This window comes from Cariama cristata, unplaced genomic scaffold (genome assembly GCF_000690535.1).
Source record: "Cariama cristata isolate BGI_N322 unplaced genomic scaffold, ASM69053v1 scaffold9065, whole genome shotgun sequence".
NCBI classification, from domain to species: Eukaryota; Metazoa; Chordata; class Aves; order Cariamiformes; family Cariamidae; genus Cariama; species Cariama cristata.
Window position 1 is genome coordinate 38,289 of NW_009619256.1, and position 19,595 is coordinate 57,883.

Genomic DNA, 19,595 nt, shown 5'->3' on the forward strand with positions numbered 1-19,595 from the left:
ATAGCCATTTCCCATCTGAGCCTGTGTTAGTATTTTGGAAAAGGGAAGTTTCATTTATAGTTAAAGACGATAACATGCTCCTAGTAGCTTTCTCAAGCTGATGTTTATCAAACTTTTTTTTTTTTTTTTTTAAAAAAAAGGCGGTTTGTGTCCCTATAATTACTTATTTAGCAACTGCACAGCACAGTACAAGGAAATCCCCCTGCCAAGGTTCATTTAGGCAAGGAGCACATAATAATGCCATCATCCGAGTTCCCTAAGAGGTATTTGTGTGCTCTTCGCTATAAGTGAAGACTACAAAAACTTACAGTACGAGCACGTAACGTCTGTGAGGGGTGTGACACGGCTGTACATTTGCAGCTGCAACCGTCCATGCTCGCATTCTTCTCCAACAGAAAAAAACCTCTAGGCCGCTTCTTTCGATGTGAAAGGAAAACAAAACCAAAGTGGTAAATCCCATTAGCAGTTTTCAGCAGGTTTTGTCCCCCTCCTCCTTTTTTTGTTTCTAGATAAATAAAATGGGAGTCCTCACTTAAGTTTCCAGACTGAGAAATATTATTAAAAGTAGTTACAGACTCAATTACAACCCTTAAAACACCACCAAAATGCACTACAATATTGTTTTATTTAGTTTACAGAAGAGTCTATCAGTACAGGTTGCAGAAAGAAAATGTTTAGTGCTATTTACAATTTGTTTTAAAACTCTGCTCTATACAAATTTAATTCTGATCAGTATGAACAATATTTTTGTAAATCTACTGCATATAAAGCATTTCATCAAAGCAGTAACAATGAATAAAATAACCTGATTACATTTGAATGATGCCGATCATTCGAAAAAAACGATTACACAGAACATCTGTAAGAGTTGTGGACACTTAAGTACAGAACACAATGTCAACCTGTGACTCATTTTTTTAAAGGCTAAAGCTATTTATATGGAATATTGTTCTATTATACTACACGCCAATCTATATTTAACTTCTATAGTTATGTATTTTATAAGATTTTTATTAAATATATTCTACACATATTTGTAATTTCACCCAGGAAGAATTCCTCCCCAGTGAAAAAAATATAAAATCTTTTATTTTTTTTAATTTTTTTTTTTTACAGGTTTAGATGAAACTAGCTCATGCTTTAGTGCTGTGCAAATTTTTTTAGCATATCAACGTTTAAATTATTGATATGAAATATAAGAATGGCATCCTTTTTAATTATGTATGCCTTCAAAAATCAGCTCCTGATTTTAATACAATTGCAAGCACTAATACCAAATGCAGATTACGTAAAGAAACAAAACTAGTACTATGGCAGAGGTTTTTCTTTTTGCTTTTTAAACTTCAGTAATTCTTTTGAAGTCTCTAATGAGTAAGCATGACACTGGACACTAAGGTGCAGATGAGAAAATGACTGAAAAACACCAATTGCCAATATTCAAATACATAAAATTGATTAGTAAATGATGTTTTCTAACATTTATGCACAATAATAAAAGCCTATGAACTACAGGAAATTACCCCTCCCATATTAAGGCTAGGAAATGCACTCTCTGCACTTGTTTGTGCTGTCTGAATAAGCACTCAACTAACGTACGAGATCAGAGTGCACGCAGTAATGAAAAAATCAGTTTCATCAGCCCTCTACAGAGTGCTTTTAAATTACAGGCACATAGTTTATTTTGTTTGTTTGTTGCAGTGAAAATATATATAGTTAGACTTGGTTTAGTTAGTATTCTGTGCCAGTTCGGCCACCAAGGTTGACTTAGGTAGAATTGACTTAACAGTTTTTCCTTCGATTTGGCCATAGGTGAGATTTGTTTTAATTATAGATATACTATTTTCCAGTGTTGCATTATACATTGCAGGTTATTACTAGGTGTCTCAAATATTGTTAGAGATTGTTGATGAGAAATATACTGTCAACCATATTTAGTGCAAATTGCATCTAGAAAGCTTGACTGGTTAGATCCGGTTAATGGAGTTTTTTGTGGTGGCAAAATGATTCCTGCTATGGAAAAGAACACATTAACTTTTTGGGAGATTGAATCCTTTCAAGAACTGATGTACTGTAAGATTATTCAAACAACAAAAAGCAGGAATTTAAAAAAAAGAAAAAATTGAAAGTGTTCATAGATGATTCTCTTTAAAAAAAAAAAAAGAGACTAACGAGACAGTGTTCGTGTAATATTTCAGTTCCATGGATTTACAGACAGGCTCTTCCTACAGGTGTTTGAAGCAAGGTAGGGCCTCTTCTATTCCAGCAGCATGAAAGACAAAGACTATATTACATCACACTTAGCAGGTAAAGCTTAACAGGGTTTACAGGATTACACAGCAATTGCTTTCTCCAGTTTTTTCACGGTTCCTTTGACCTGTGGAGCAAGAAGAAAGTTTTGCTTACATGCCATTTCTAAAGCAATTAGGTTGTTCTGTGTGTCAGTATGCTTGACGCAAGTACGGTTTTTATTATTTTCAGTAAAAAAAACCCCAAACATTTATTATTATACACATGCATGCATAACTGAAAAATAAATCAGGAGCAGTTTTTAAACAATGAAAATGAAAGCTTTGAAGGTTTGGGTAAATTTCTGCATTCTACAAAAATGCTAAACCAGAAAGTTAATTTCTCAGTTTTCTATAAACAACATGCATGAAAGCATCCGTTACTTGCTTCACAGAAGACCACAAGGACTTGACTTTTCTCCACTATGAAATACTCAAGAAGCCTGTAAGAGATCTGACCGCTTTGCCACGTACTTGAGTAAGAAATACCTCTAGGGCACAGCGTACCTTGAGAGTTTGGCTCTGGCAATGTCTCTCTAGCCACCAAATGCATCACCGTTGTTTTGCCAAAAGGAAGTTTTAATGCTGCAAAAGGAGAAAGGGAGATTTATTAATACATTACAGCAGTCTTGTTTCTCCAAAACACTCAATTGAAACTAACTATAATTGGATTAGGATCTGTTCAAAAGTTCATACCGTCAGGTTTGAACTGCTTACTAAATAGACTTATAAAGGTATTTCTGGGTAATTTTGGTAGATCAGGGTCTTGGGACCTGATAATAATCACGTAAAACTTTATGTTCTTAGAGACATGATATTCCTGCTAGGAAACCTGGCTTTCCTCTTGAGTAAAACTAGAAGTGGGCATCCATGCTAAGACTCAGGTGCTAAGCACTCTTTCTTGATAAGGATGCAAAAAAGTGGCTAATTCACTAAATTGATACTCTTGAGACATCAAAACACTGAGCCACTACTGCAAAACAGATTTTTCCCAAAACATACTTTGATCCATGATACAGGTTTTCCGAAATACAAAATGTCTGCATCTGGCCTTTTTAATATTAATCTGTAACATTGGTTGCATGTGAAAAATATCCAATTGAAAACATTTTAAATCAGGTAAGGTAGTTCTCACGATGCTGCCTTTGTGAGCTCTAGTAATGCAAAATAACAAAATTGGAGCTTTCCACAAATCGTTCTGCTTGTTTCTAAAATGATAATTTTCAGATTCTGATTTAAGTATGCCAACACAGTGCTGTATTTACAGTTTTAGCACTGTAGTATATTTATCAAAACCTCTAGTCTCCTTGAAATGAAAGGATTCTCTGTTGCTCATTGCATTTAACAGATCTCATTGCCAGATTCAATATTCTGAACTTTGACTTCTTCCAATTAGTGGGGGCGGGGGTGTTATTTTTGCAAGTTCTTTACATAACTTTAGTTTTGTTTCCTCTCTCCAACTCCTAAGATCAAGCATCTTCCTCGATTATTTTTCTGAGAAACACAAAGTAAAGATGGCCTAAGTTTTGTCCTCCTCCCCTTAAAGAGGGAAAAAAGTGATAAATGTAACAAGAATTTAACCTTAAATACACAAATCATTCTGACTTGTGTAGAATTTGTCCTCTCAAATTCAATGTACATCTTCCATTTTCACATACAGTGCACCAAGGCATTTTAAAGTGAAGAAATGAATAATGAATGTCTGATAAACCTGAAGGTAACTGAAGACAAAAATGCCTCTCTCTATTTTAATCACTACAGCAGAGATTCAAAATTCAGTAATAAAAAATAAATAAACAAACCTAGTATGTGATTACTACATGTATTCAATACAAGCCTGGCTATAACATTGCCATCATATTCACCGCCTGTGTATTTGTTTGGAAAAATGCAAGTGATGATTAACACACAGGTGTGAGCACATGAAGGGATACACAACTCCACAAGCTTCTCTGAAGTAGCTGTACCTTGTGAAAAGCCATCTCTATAGAAAGTTGGATCTGAAAGTTGCTCGGTTTACTGGAAGCACTGCCTATGCCTGCAACTAGTAGCTATGGATAACTTAAAGCCTGACAAGGCCGAAGTATTTTGGGTACTTGATTCTACAACTGAAAACTCTGCAAAGAGCGTATTAACAGTCTGTTAAACTCAATGGAAAAGGATTGTCTTCATGACAAACTCTTAAGAAGCCATTACAGAAAGAGCAAAATATTACAAACTAATGACATTAGGGACATCTTTCATAATATCGAGACACTTGAGGGGACTTGATTAGTGAGCTGTGGAGATTAATCATTTACAGTAATCAAGGAGAAGTATGCTAATATTTCAATTAACTAATTTCAGCGAGCAGTTTGCATAGTTCATACACGTTCTTATTAGCAGTTTCCAGCTTCTTGCTCGGAGTGCCATGACAGAATCTGAGCACCCTAATCTATACTCAGTAATCCTTTCTTGCTCTTGGTCTTCATCTTCTCACCTCTTTCTCTCACTTAAACTAAACTTTCATTTAATTCCCTTCCCATCTGTTTAATTCCACGTTTATTCCAGATTTTCTGTTGTCAGTATTTTCACCCTCTCTTTTGGTGGGTTGGTTTCCCTTCCCCAATAAAAACAGTAAAACGTTGCTGATTAACATTATCCAGCAAGAAATGGAGAACTGTCAATTCTGTATTACCTCCCTAATTAATATTATTTCAAATGCAAACTGCAGACCAAATATTTAGCTAAAGGATGAAATTTCCTGTTGGAAGCTGAACAATAGACTCTGCCTTGCCAGCTAACTCCCCAACCCTTCAGGCAGGCAGGACACAACAGAACAGTGTGGCTCAAGCACCGGAGGCAAGAGGGGCACGGCAAGCTTTACGGAGGGGTCTCTTTTTCTTTACCCACTTCCAACGCCATTAGCTCTACTGTTCTGGTAGTGACAGTCCATTCAGGGAAGCTGGCAAAAGAGATGGTTTCTTTAAAATAAAATTTTTCACTCAAAAGCCAGTTTTTTCTATCAATTTGTCATTTTTTGAGGCTTCTCGGTTTATAGGAGTCTCAAATTTGTAAGACACTATGTAGACATGTGAGGTTACAAGAAGAATATTACAATGTAATTTTTAAATGTGAATAAAAATGGACTCCTGTTAAAAAAAGAAAACACCAAACTGTCTCCTTGGAAACTTTTCTTTCACTAGTTGATAAAGTGACTTTCAGTACACAGTACGTCCAAATTCCAGTCAATATTTCCCAATTACCTAAAGCAAATAAAACACTAAGTGCTACAACTCAGTTGTAGAGAGCTGCAGATAGAAAAGCTTAATGGAACTGTATTATAAGAGCATAAGAAACTAAATATTGTATTTAGCAAGAAATTCCCCCCACCCTCCCTTTAAAGATAACTAGTTCACTTAGGGTTACATCTAATGAAGACCACAAACTGAAGCAACAGTCTTTTCAGGCTGCTTCATGAATTGCTGTTCCGCTTTCAGCTGTATAATCTTACTCCAGATAACTTCATTAGTACTGAAGTAAGCCAATGTTTTAGGGACTTTTTTTTTTTTTCTTAAAACAATACGGCAACAACAAGATCTTTGAAAAACACTAATATACATGTAAGATCCTTAGGGTAAAATCACGATGATTAAATTGCAACGCATGAACGATTAAGAATGAACTAAAATGCCCTGAATCCAAGTAAGTGTTCAAAATCCATAGATTTGAGTTAATGCAAGAGACAACAGAATGTAGCTAACATTTTTCAGCTTAACTTGTTGAACAATGTATTAAATGTATTAAAGAAATATTCAAAGTTGTTTCGGATTTAGACAGATGTCACTACAGGGAACAAGCACTGGCAAGAAAATCCCATGTAGCTATCCTTGCCTGGAAAATGTAGGGTAAGGCTAGCATCTCTATAATTGCACAGATGATCCCAGACTTAACGTTTGTCTTTCAGCCCTACTCCAACTGCTACTAGCTGCACTCATTGGCACCTGGTAAACAGACAAATTAAAGAGTGAATGAAAATTTCAGAGTTCTCCCAGCTGAATTGACAATGATCTTGTTTGTATATATAGCAGCATTAAAAATTGATTTATATGGAGAGTAAATCTATTCTAAAAGTACATCACCAGCCAACGTTGGTAATGGTAGAAAGCGAATCAATGGCTCTATCATCCCAGTCACTTCTTCATGGAAAGACCACCATAACCAGTCCAGAAATATTCTTTTCAGGCTCATCTTAACTTCAAAAACACTTCATTAGTGATTTTGTTTTATAATCTCCTCTCTGTATTGCACTCGAGTACCAAATGCATGAACAGTCTGAACATACAGAGAAAGGAGGAGTATTAATTTATTTTCAAACTGCCACAGAGGACAGCCATTTTGTTTAGTTGTTGGTATAGTTGATATTCACACTGGCAACTTTTATCTACAAAAGGAAAGACTATTGTTACAAATTTGTGTCTTATCTCTATCAAAGATACCCATCAAAATATAGAATTGTGAAAGAAAACGTGCCACAAGGGGGCACAGCTGAATTGCATTTCCTTCGCACATGAAGTGAAGCCATTTACTTTTGTTTTCACATAACTATGCAATTGTATCCCTGGGAGAGCACTGGACAGCAAGAATGCTCCCCCTCATTCTCATTCATAGGGTGTCTTCCTTCACTGCACTAAGATTCAAAGTATTGTTTAACCAATTATCATAATCTTTACCAGATATTTTAAAACACTGAAGACATTTATGACGAAGCTTACCCTGCAAGTGCGGTGTAAGACTGGTGGAACAAAGTATTCCATTCAGAAAGACAACAAATAAAAGCAAATTCTTTATGCAAGAGGAGACTTGACTTACCAGGTGGTACCTCCCAAAGTTTAACAACTAGTGGTAACAAGACGGAAAAAATACACAAGAAGATACAATGTCACTCTATGCAGAAGAAAAACAGTATATAGCGAGCGATACTGTGATCTTGGAACAGTAAAGTAGTATTTACTGCACTGTAAATAAATATTCCCTTTGCCTGGCTGTAACACGGATGAAAATTATTTTCATACCTCCTAGTGTCACATTGCCATGAAGAAACCTCCCTTGATAAATAAGCCGCAAGATATTTGGACTGCTGACTTGTTCTTCTTCCCAGTCTGAAAAGAAGCGAGAGAATTTTCACAGTTACGTTGTAATAAAAACATCTTTTGTTATTTCTCTCACCTTTACCCAAGAAGGAAACTAAGAACAGGACTCTTTCGTGTGAAACACTGAAGAGAGAGCATAGGCTGAAGATACAGAAAGAGAATTCAAGGCTAGCACTCCTGAAATCGACTCTCACATTTATTATTTGACGTTGGGCATTGAAACACATAATTTTATGCCTGCAAGTACAAATATTACTAACTTACTTCACAGATTGCATATCTAGCACATACACAAGACCTACACAAAATATTTCATGAATGCAAGTTGCTTCCTGAGGCTTAATATCCATTTGGCTAAAATTGCCTTAGTTCCTTCCCATTTAGAAGATTCTCAAGCCATACTCCTCCTCACCAGCTAACTGTCTAACTGGAGCCGTTCTCCAGCAATGGGAAGCAGCCGCACGCAGAGCAAAAGCGCATGTGATGGGTCATTTGAAAGAGGATTCTCCGATGACAAGCACCGCAAAGGCTCCGCAGGCTGCTGCGGGGTGTTCGATGATGGCCAGCTCCAACCAGTTACATGGCCAGAGGGGACCGTGACCTGAGCAGCCCCGGACGGTCACTGCCGACAGCCTGAACAGAGGGCTCCGGCAGAGCAGACGCTGACCCACACGTTTGAAGGAACTTCTCAAAGGACAATCTGTGGATGTTTTTATGTGGCAAATAGGGATTCAGGAAAAAGCAAGCATGCATTTTCCTATAATGCATTTCCTATAATGCTTAAGCCGTCATAAATAATTTATAAGCTTAAGTGATCTTCTCCTACTCTTTTACTGTTCCCTGTCACAATGTGAACAACAAATAAAGATGCACTTTGCTTTCAGAACAGATATCCTAAAACCTTGAAATGTTGAATTTAAATGGGCTCTCTGGGAATACAGTGTCTTCTGTTTCTTAGCTGACCAGATATCTGGCAACAGCTGGTCACAAACGTTCTCTCTCTCTGCTTTTGTAGTGTTCATATACCAAAATGAATATTCAGCAAGGGATCACCGCGAGCAACAGAAACCAACCTGTTCACTGGGAACATACAATTAACATTGGGGCAGTAGCAACCGGCACCACAAAAGGAGCAGAACTGAGAAGGGGAAGCATTTAAAACAAAAGCCACGGCTGCGGAGAGCGTACGGAGAGGCATCTGGTGCCAAAAAGCCGGCAGCAGGAGCCATCGCAGCCCCAGAACACGGCGGAGGCAGGGCTGGTATCAGCGGCAGAGGCTGCAATATCTCCGGGTGCTGCCATGTGCCTCGTTTATAAGATTAGATCAAATTAGGCAACCAAAGCTATTTGAATTTCAAGTATTTCCACTCAGGGTCTGATTCAATTGTCTTGCAATTCAAGCACATGCCCTTTTTGCTATGCTGTGAGGTAAGCTACGTTAAATTATCACTAGGGTGCTAGGGTAAATAATTTGTTGGAAGATACCCCTTTTTTATTTATTATTTTTTACTCCATACAGTCTGAACTCCACTATACTAAGGCTGCAAAGAGAACTTCAGCCAGTTTACAGTGCCGTAATGATGTAAGACAGCAACCAAAAGCAGACAGACTATATTTTGGCACAGGTATTTGCTCATTGTTAAGCTGCCAATTTACCCATCCTTTTAATTTTTGCTTCTTGGCCAGCAGTCTGAAACATTTCTTTCTGACATGATTTCAGATTTTAATTTCCACTGATGACTAAATGAGCCAAGGAGAAAATATTTACCTACAACTTTTTTTTTTTTTTTTTTTTTTCAAGTTCAGCAGATAATTGCTCCGCAGGAAAAAAGTTCATATTATTTAGAAGAAAATGGGCAGGGAGGGGATAGAACAGGTAACCTCCCTAGATGACATACATGAATATAAATTTGGCATTTTCCCCTACAAGTCAAGAGATCCTTAATTAACAACTGTATTGTGAAAAGAGGGGAGGAGAGGTTTTCTTTAATCCTGCCAGCATGTGACTGAGGATATTTCATGACTTTTTTCCGCTCTGACAAGATCATGGCAAGTCAAAATGGTGGTAAAAACAATCATTTCACATCATCTCTATTTCAAGGAAACTTGAGTCTTCATCAACATTTCTCAGTCCTGTGGCAAAGAAGAGCGCTCTCAGTCTGAAAACAGCTGGCGGGCTGGTGTTTGTGAAAACCTGTACACTATTCTGAAGTGGATTTTTCCTCGGTCTTCTAAATTGACACTATTCTTCTTTGCACAGGCAATTAAATATTCATCAAGATTTAGAGCACTCCCTCAGGACAGCAGGTATTTGAACTGAGGCTTCCATGTCTGGTTCTACTTTTCTTTTTCTTTAAAAAAGAGACTTTAAAGTCTGGGTTTCTTCCCAGCAATAAACTCAGAATCTGCAACCTTCAAGATCTTCACAAGACTGGGAACGTGAGACCACATGTTCACGAATAAACTTGAGTAAGAAAAAAAAAACCCCACAGTTCTGCCTTTTCTAATTCAGATAAAAGTACACAAAGAACATTTGGTCATGACAACTGTGTTGTAGGCACACATTAAATTATGTACAGTAGCTACACAGATGCTACATCAACCAGATTTCTTAATGTAGAAGTGTTTTACATCTATACCTAATACTTCAGAGGATTAAAAACCTCCTCCTTTGTTATATATTCTACTAAATACATAATAGTGTACTCCAGTAAAACAAACAGCAAAGAAGTCACCTGAAACCCTGCTCTTCCTGACCTCAAAGACCAATTTAAGGCCTAAAATACGGATTATCAACGCTAACTTTTCGGTATGAATTATCATCCACCATACCTCTTTGACAAAGGCACCACAGAAACAGATATGGTAATGTTTTAGTTTGTGTAAATAGTAGTCACTTTAACACCAAAACAGTAACTCAAATGAAGTCCTGTACCAAAAGAACCATTTTCTTTCATCATATGCAACGCTATGTCTGTGTTTTGGCTATTTTCCCATGAAATCATAGTCCGGGAGAACAGAAGCACTTTGTTTTTGTGGAACTATTCACATATGTGAATACGCATCTTAAGTTTTCAATTCTATTTTCCAAAGCTAGTGTTCCTGCATAACACCAAATACATTCATACAAACAACCTCAGTTTCCCTTGATCTTCTAACGTCCCTTAAAATGTTCTTTTATATTTGATTTTTTTCCTGGAAAAATATCATTATTACAGATATTTCCCAAGATAAAGCAGTAAGGAAGAAGTACTTCAGACTCAATTTCACTAATGCGTTCCTGTGATATGCCATGTTTTACATGAGCTGTCCTCACATAAGAGGTTTATATCTCCAACATTTCCTCACTCTTACTAGATCCTCTAACAAGACTCATCAAGAAAAGTGTCTAAAGATAGGGGGAAAGAAGTACTTCAGTTTGGGGAAGCAAATTTTAGAAATAAAGTGGGAAATAGTCCAGACATCTAAAAATCTGCCCAACCAAAGAAGCAGGGAGAAAGGTGGCAAGATGACAACTGTATTTCTGTATAAATCTATGCCCAGATACACAATAAACATACTTACTTTGAACACTAAGAACAGAGATCAGTTTATTGACGCTTTAGCCTGAAAATACAGGGAAGCTTCTAGCTTGCCAGTTAAAAAGTCAAAGCCACACAGCTACTCACCCATCGGCCAGTTGTCGTACACATGTTTTGCGATATCTGCAGCAGAGTCATTCGGTGAAAATAGGAACTCTTTCGTTTTCCCGCTTACCAAGATGAGGCGCAAGTTTATCTGTAAAAAAAAAATAAATGCAGCATGAGAAAAGTATCCAGAGAAGACTTAATTATTTTTTTTTTTAAAGTGACTAAAAAGTTGCCATTGGTTTTAGAAGATTGATCTAAAATGACTTGAGAAAACAGTTTAAGGTGGTGTTAAAAATAAGGTCAAAGAGGTCACTCAAATTTTGTTTGTTTACATATAATCTGGGAAGATTAAATTCTAACAGCTGGCATTTTTGATGACAAACAGAAGAAGATTCTGATAGATAGTGAGTGAATCAACTGTGCCATTAAAAAAAGCTTCCAGCAGAGTATAAAAAAATATTCCAGCCAAGACACACCGGCAACATATCTTATACAATGAAGAGGAAAAACATAAACCTGAAAAATCAACTGAGAGCACCCTAAAAAATATTAAAATCTGCATCCGACTAGCCTGTGAGCCTCAGTCAAAGCCCTAGCACTCTCCCTCCAGCACCATATTTGTCAGCCCTCATCTCACCCACCACATCTCCTACAAAACACCGGGGAGTCAGACAGCATCCTTCCTTGCTCCCAGCTGCCACAGAACTTCAATCCCTCTGCCAGTCTTCTGAACCCAAAATTTTGTTCCACCACTGTCTTTCACTACAAGCAAAGTGGTTGAGATCCACATGCAATGCAGTAATACTACCACATCATGTTTTTTCTATCATCGATTTCCTTTATCTAGCCATCAGCATCTTCAGCTATAATTTTCCTCTCTTTTATTTGCAAGTTACTCAATATAATTCCTTTTCCACACAGCATTAAAATAACCTGTATAAAGAGCTCACCATGACATTACTTGCAATGCAAAAGACACTAAATTTTGGCTCCTCAAGCAACGGCTATGTATTTAGGTAACTAGCACTCACCAATGCCTATGGCAAACAGGAGTCTAGCTGCTTTTGCGTTTTGACCTACAAGCCTCAACTGCATCAACTTTTAGCAAGGCTTTAGCGTACTAACTGCTTGGATACTTTTTTCCAAATCACACTCTCAAACTGTGGCTCCCATTTTAACTTACGTTGCAACAAAGCTTTCCTTGTTGGAATTCAGTAAACTGTTTTCTAGATCAAATACAAAAGGCAAAATTTACAACGATGCCCAAGTTTTCAAGATTTCTTCAGGGTCAAAAAAATCTCCGCACATCATATCTACTGAACATGACAGCCCTGCCTCACTTGCCTACTCACCACTTCTTTCAGAAGCTCTCCAGACAGATTGTCTATTCTCTCTGGAATGCTTTGGCTTGGATTCATCCCACCTATCTTTAAGCACCTAATGGAGGTATCCAAATTATGACCTCTACCTTGCTGCACACTTCAAGGTCAAGGAAGAAAATGACCCCTCCAAAAAGCAATTCTGTCTCTATTTCAAAGTGTAGCAAGGATAAAAGGATTTAGCATGAAAGGGCTAGGTTCCCCTCCCCGTCCCCCTGCTAACACCTTTCAGAAAATACGAGTTCTGCCATTAGCCCAGGAAAGGAGCCAAGCGGTAGCTGTCTCTGAGAAAGCACTCGAAAAGTATCGCTGCATACCAGGAAATTGTGAAAAAACTTGAAGGAGTGAAGCTGCAGGAACACAGCTTAGTCAAAGGCAATTATTCATAAAATTCAGAACACATCTGGCTATAAACATTAAAGTTCCATTTTCTTTGCTATTTCCAGAATGATAAAGGAATTATTTTCAAATCTCACCAAGATTTAGCAGAAAAACCAGACCAAGTTCCACTGTTCCTGTTTACTCCAAAAACCTGCATACTGTAATGAATTACAACTTCCAAATGTTACACATAAATTGAGCAATGGCCAGACTATGTCCACTTGTTCTCTTGCTTATACTCTCTTTCAGTTTAAGTAGTTCCCGCCCCGCTCAGCTGTCTCCACCTGTGTGTGTATAGCCAACACTTACATACATGGTGTCTTTAGCTGGATCACCCAAGACAAGCTCTTCAAGCTTTCTCTAGCGAGATATCCATTTCTGCATTCATCCTAGGAGCCTGTCTTCACACATTTCAATTTCTTCTCTTTTCTCCTCAAAACAGATGACTATTTCTGAAGCATATTAAATGGTGGCTCACCACATGCTTCTATAACGCCACCAGTAATTTCCTCTGTCTACTGGAAACATCTGTGATTGTGTCCCAAGCACACATCTACCTTCTTCATAACTGCCCCACGCCATTTGCTCAGTTACTTTGTACCCTTCTCTACTTTGATCCTTTCAGTTATTCAGCCTCCAAGCTTATAACTGACATTTTGGCTGTAACACCCTAAAGCACAAGGCTCCAAATTTCATCCCACTCCTATTACTCCATCCCTCCCAGGGAAAGGAGGCTAGGTGGAAAGAAGTATTCTGCACCACAAAAATGTTTCAAATCTCCCCCAATGTCTGGGCTCATGGCCTATGAAATCCCCTCAAAGTTTCTGTGTAATACTTCTTTCTATCTCAAGAGCATTTTTCAAACTTTATGTCATCAACAAATTCTAGCAGCAAGATCCCTTTACATGTACCTTTGTCATTAAATGAACCAATCTGACAATTGATCCATAACAATTCCAATAACGAGCTCTCTCTGAGCTGTTTTCCCCCTCCTCTCAGCTACGTCCTTTATGTTAGACCCTTACGCACACTCACCATTTCTCTATTAAATCCTAATTTCTCCTATTTAACCAACAGTTTGCAATACGGCACCACATCAGTTACTATGTACGTATTTAGATGAAACTATAAAAATGTCTGTGTAGAAAATAAGTTCTTTTCATCAAGAGTCAGCTTGCCACACTCCAGCTTTCAGAGGCATGGTGTACTGCACTCTATTCCACTTTCTCTATACCTCAATTATCTTTAATTATCCTTTAAGCATTAATACATCTCATTACAACACCAACATACTGCCAAAAATTTAGGAGGTCTAGACTGCGTCACAAACTGTTATTGTACTCGGGAATGGGCCGTCAGTTTAAAAAACAAACCAACCCACCCCAAATATTCAGCAGCAGTGCCTGCCGTAGGCATTAGTGGTGAGGAGCTTCTTCACCAGCAGTCCTCCGGCCTCTCACTCCAACCTCCCCGCATCCATTCCCTCTACTCTAACTGGCTCCTGAGACCCCCCCCCTTAGCTTGCTCCCTCTGGCCAAGCAGTCCCCCAACTCTGACTTTATGCAGGTTATCTAAGGATTTCTTTTCCTTCATCTCTGTGCAGTTTCTCTGTGGTGGAGATTACCTGTTTTGAAGATCACAACGCTTCCCTAGGCAGTAGGCATAACACCAAACCATCAGCTCCCTAGAACTGTTTGATTTGGATCCTACAAGGAGATGATTAAAAAAAACCCAGAAGATTAGTCCTGCTCACCACTTAAAATATGATTAGGGCACAGCATTAATATAGAACTAAAGTTATTCTTCAGCTAGCATAACATTAAGGAGACATTTCTTTTAATCTCGCTACAGAGCTTTGAGATTACCAGGCACGCTAAAGTGAATACAGAAAGGAGAAGAATATCACAGAGCAATAAGCAAAACCAACTTGCCTGCCTGGAAAATTTGATTAAGTCATACTTCTGCAGTTAATATACAACATAAAATCAACATAAGCAACGGGGGGCAGGGGGTAGAAAAATGTTAGTTCCTTCTTTCCCCCCCGAGCTCCCCAAGATGGATAACTTAATAATGCTGAAGTTTTTTGTTTTTGAAGAGCATTTCTTATAGTCTTACTATGAAATATAAAAGGCACATCAAGATAAACTAATAATTTTACAAACACAAAGTATGTGTAAAATGCTGGAGGAATATTTTCTTTTAAAAAAAACAAAAAAAAAAAAAAAAAGAATAGCACCAAATATCAACAGAAGCCCAAAATAAATCCTTAAATCAGTCAAGCAGATGTTGCATCAAGTGCAAGGAAACAGCTGCTCTAATGAAAGGTTAAAGTATTTTCTTATTTATAGTACAGCATGCCACTGCCGCATTTAGTTTGCATGTTTGTCTATATATATACATGCATATATATGTAAGATATATATATCTTTATATTTCTTAATCTTGACTTGAACGAATCTTAGCCTTGAGTTGCACATCACGCTACCTACCTCACAGGGTTTGAAGTGAAAAATCCCAAAGCTTGCCTTTAAATTTAGACTCTAATCTTATTCCCCTCAAGAGCATTGGGAAATTTAATGGCTTGCAACTGCTGTACTACTTATTCTGCAAGCCTTCAAACAAACTACAGGGGATCTGAAACAAACCTTTCTGGCAAAATGCCACAAATGAAAGTTTGTATCTAAAAGAAAAAAAAAAGCGCATATGTGTATACACATTTACTCAAAGGAAAGCAAAATTTCTCAAATACAGAGAAAAAAAATCTTGGTTAGGGAGAGAAGTTTTGAACAAAAGCAGCACATTTTAATTTTTCAAGTTATGAAAGGATTCTTAGTGGTCTTAGCTACCCTGTACCCTATTTCCCCTGTTCAAAGTTAGCAAGGAAATTGTATCTGTATCCCTTGTATGCTTAAACCCCCTCCACCTATTCTCGTCAAAAGTGTCTTGGTCCTGACACACTTTCGTGATTCTCATGGCCCTGATAAGTTTGCTCTTCCATAAGGGACACAACAATGACCATCCTGATTTTTTTTTTCCGCCTTTTTTTTTTGTCCCCCTTCTCCTTTTTCAGGCAAAGGGAATTCCAGCCTTTTGCTACAGCAAACTGATAAGGATCGTAGATCATATCCTCACACTTCTGCATTATAGCACCAACTGCAACGTTACTGATGAAAGCCACAGTATCAGCAGAGGGATTTTAAAGACGATTTGTGGACTAGATCCCCTCTGCAGTTATATAATGGCCCATTCTGTTTGTCACCTCAAGCATGCAAACCTCACCCTCTCTCCCCCCCAACGCCGCGGCCAACACCAGTCTCATAATTACAGCTCCAGTAACTACCCCATCAGTTGCAACACATACACAGTAAAGAATTTCAGCGTAGATTATATACTGTAAACCAAAAAAACCCATAAATTTATATATAGACAGATAGATAGATATGCAAAGATTGTACTAACAACTGTGGCCACAACTTTTGGAACAGAAATTAGGGTCATGTATATGCAGATGTAAAATAAGTTGTGTTTTGTTTGTTACAGGTACCTGCAACAGAGTTTGTTCATTCGCTACGGCGTAACTACAAGATGTGGTAGTGTCACAGTGCCTCTAATTTCACAGCTGAAGTTAAATAAACGGGAAGTCACTTAAACATCAAGAAATGAGATTTACAACCTACATGATGTTTCCTGATACTTAAGTGACTTCCCACCTGTTCAGCTAAACCAAGTTATTTGTTATCAATTTTATGCTCCAGTAGCAGCTTAAGACGCCTCCCATCTTACAATTAACATGCAGAGGAGGAATAGTGTCATATCGCCACATGCTATACAACCCCAACTTCAAACTAAATGCTTTTCTTCAGCTGTTTAAGATTAAAATACATACACAAGACTATTTTTTTTTCTTTTTCTTAACAGATGTGAAATTGAATTAAAAACTAACGATGGACCAGAAGGGAAAGCAATGAGGTAAAAACATTCAGAAATACAGACTGAAGTTTCGCTTCTCAAAATCCCAATACATTTACTTGCTAGTTCAAGTTCATAATTGTAAGTAGCAAGTTCGTTATTATGAGAAATAAGTTTGTTCTCCAAAGACCCATCGACTCTAGGCCAAAGAGAAACCTCACAGCACGACGCAGTACGCTTTACTGACTGAATTCCACCAGATTCACACGAGAGGTTCAGCCATGAATAACAGCCTAAGTGAAACAGCAGTGTTACACGGGGCAGGTCAGCAGGGACCTGCTGGTTCTAGACTCCAGTTCCCTCCTAAGGTAGATATATCATCTCATGTCATCCTTTCTGGAAATGTATCCACCTGAATATCATGAAAAACTTCAGTCTTTACACTCCCTGCAAGGCTGCTCCAGAACCTGACTGTCCCATCGAGTGGAGGTTCCTTCTAATTCCCAGCATAAGTTTATTCTTGGACACGTGTCATTTGCTGATGCCAGACTTATTTTGCGTTTTAGTTATAATAGGCTTCCCCCCCCCTCCCTCCCACCTTGGGGTTTTGATGGCTTTCTTTTATACCTGCAAACAAGGACACACTTTGCTAAAATAAACAAGCCAAGGTTTTCCTCATCAATAGGCTGGCTCTTGGTGCGGTCACTGTCTTCAAAGCTCTGAAGCACATCAACAGAGGTTCATTAATGACACTGGGCTTGGTTGGCCTGGAGATCTGGTGGGCACCTATTACCTGCTTTCCTACACCTACATTACCAAGACAACGACCTCCTTCCTGGGGTCCAAGACAGAACAAGAGACAATAGTCACAGATGGAAACAAGAGGCTTCGAACTCTAATAACAAAAAAAAGTTTTCCTCCTGAGGACATCGAAGCAGTGGAGGAGGTCACCCAGAGATGCTTTGGAAGCTCTGGCCTTGGGGGTTTTCAAGACCCAACCGACAAAGCCCTGAGCAGCCTGGTCTGAATTCAGCAGTGACCCTGCTTCCAAGCAGGAGGTTAGGCTAGAAAATTTCTTAAAGTCCTTTCCAAAGCGAGCAATTCTACAATTCACTTTAGTCTGCATCTGCTTTAGTTTTGATTCATTTTTCTTACGTACACATGATTAGAATTATATATAATATTTCAGGAATTTATAAAATGATACTAGAACCTCCTGAAATCGACTGCAAATGCCTCTTCATTTTCCACAGGAACATCACGACTGTCTCACATTTGCAATGTAGTAAGCTTGCAATGCTTTTCTCTAGCCCAGTCATTTCCATGACATGAGCCTTCAAGCTTGCATTACAAAACATTGCTTTTAACCACCCATGACATACAGGATATTTTTATATTAATGGAATCAATTTTGTTCCTATTAATTCAGTCTTTGAGATAATCCAATCTTTTCCATACAACACCACGATCTCCTTCTGTATTATTGGTGCCTCCAAATTTTCATCATCAACAAATTTCACCAGCATACTGATTTTCCTTGTGTCAGTGGCAGAAATGAAAATATCAGAAAGACAGCTGGTCCCAAAATTAATCTTTAAAGAATTCCACTAAGCATAACTGCCAGCCTGACACTTCCACGCTGAACACTGTAGCTTGCCATCTTCTCCACCCAAGTCACACACTCTATCAAACCCTGCCTCCCCAAACCAATCTTTTCTTACGCAACATCAACTACTCACTGAAGTCCAGACAGATTACACCTCTTCTGCATTTCCCTCATCTGAAAAACACTCTCCTTCCAAAGAAAATTGGCTAATGAATCCATCATAGTCTAACTTCGGTAAATGTATATTGTGAATTTTATTCCATTATTTCCTCTCTGCTCCTTCTCAATATCCTTCTTGAGGTGGTTATTCATCCGTTAAATTCAAAGTGTCTCTCTACATCCTTTCACTCATCCAGCTTGCAGAGATTTTATACCTTTAATGTCTTTGACCTGAAGAAACACCAAGCATGGAAATTCTTGAGATATGCTCCTTATACTAACCTGTACATTTAGTTTAACCAGCATCTGCCCCCTTGGAACCCAAAGCCTTTATGTACACTCCTACTTTGTTTATTCTTCCATTTGATTTTAACTGTATTGGCTCGTGATCATTCGATCCAATGTCATTTTCCCAAGCAGCCTTCTGAATATTTCCAGAACTTTCTGGGAATTTAAGAGACACATCTAGAAGAATAATAGTATCTCCTTCTTGGCCAAGAAACTAGCTGGTAGTTATGCACCTGTGATGCAGGTGCATAACATAGGAGAGTAAGTGAGCAAGAAGTATGAATTTGTAGCCCAACGATGCAAACGTTCTCATGACAGAGGAGAGATCCTTGATTCTGGGCTCTTGTTCAAGAGTCACTTCGTAAAATAAACAAAACTATAGTTATGAATCATACTTCTAGACTCCTACTTTCACCAGATATTTTCTAGGGAGTACAGGTAACCTAACTGCACTTCCCCAACTGAACACCTAAAATTTACATTTGGCAACACTCAGAACCCCTACATTTACCTTTAGATGCACAAAGGGGTTTTTCCTCTACCCTTACAAAACCTTGCACCTATAATAAGCTCACTTCCTATCAGGAAAAAAAAAAAAAAAAGCACATGGAACATGAGCTGTAACATAAATTGTCAATGTGACTGAACAAGCCACACCACTTGCAGAAGTGGGGCAATCCCAACGTGACACCATCCCGCATCACTCTGTTCGAGTCTAAGGTGAACTTCATAACCGGTTCCAATGCCATACTCATCTTTAGATCACTACAAAGAGAAACAAGTACGTTTTTATGTGCAACTGCCTTCTCAAACAAGGAATGGCTAAG

General features: G+C 38.2%; 1 protein-coding gene across 1 annotated transcript; it reads right to left on the reverse strand.

Annotated features, from left to right (window-relative positions):
• Positions 1-606: 606 nt before the first annotated feature.
• On the reverse strand, positions 607-12,464 carry UBL3 (ubiquitin-like 3). The gene is made up of 5 exons (XM_009701164.1): positions 12,399-12,464; positions 11,086-11,194; positions 7,340-7,426; positions 2,793-2,870; positions 607-2,374 (listed from the first exon to the last, which is right to left on the reverse strand). The coding sequence occupies exons 1-5, from the start codon at positions 12,462-12,464 to the stop codon at positions 2,322-2,324; spliced, it is 393 nt and encodes a 130-aa protein (XP_009699466.1). The 3' UTR covers positions 607-2,321.
• Between the last annotated feature and the right edge of the window lie 7,131 nt (positions 12,465-19,595).

Coding starts and splice junctions, on each gene's coding strand:
- UBL3 (XM_009701164.1), bottom strand. CDS start 12,464: ATGAATCCAAGCCAAAGCATTCCAGAGAGAATAGACAATCTGTCTGGA. Junction 2,871..7,339: donor TGGCAATGTGACACTAGGAG/GTATGAAAATAA, acceptor CTCCTTTTGCAG/CATTAAAACTTCCTTTTGGC. Junction 2,375..2,792: donor GCCAGAGCCAAACTCTCAAG/GTACGCTGTGCC, acceptor CTTGCTCCACAG/GTCAAAGGAACCGTGAAAAA.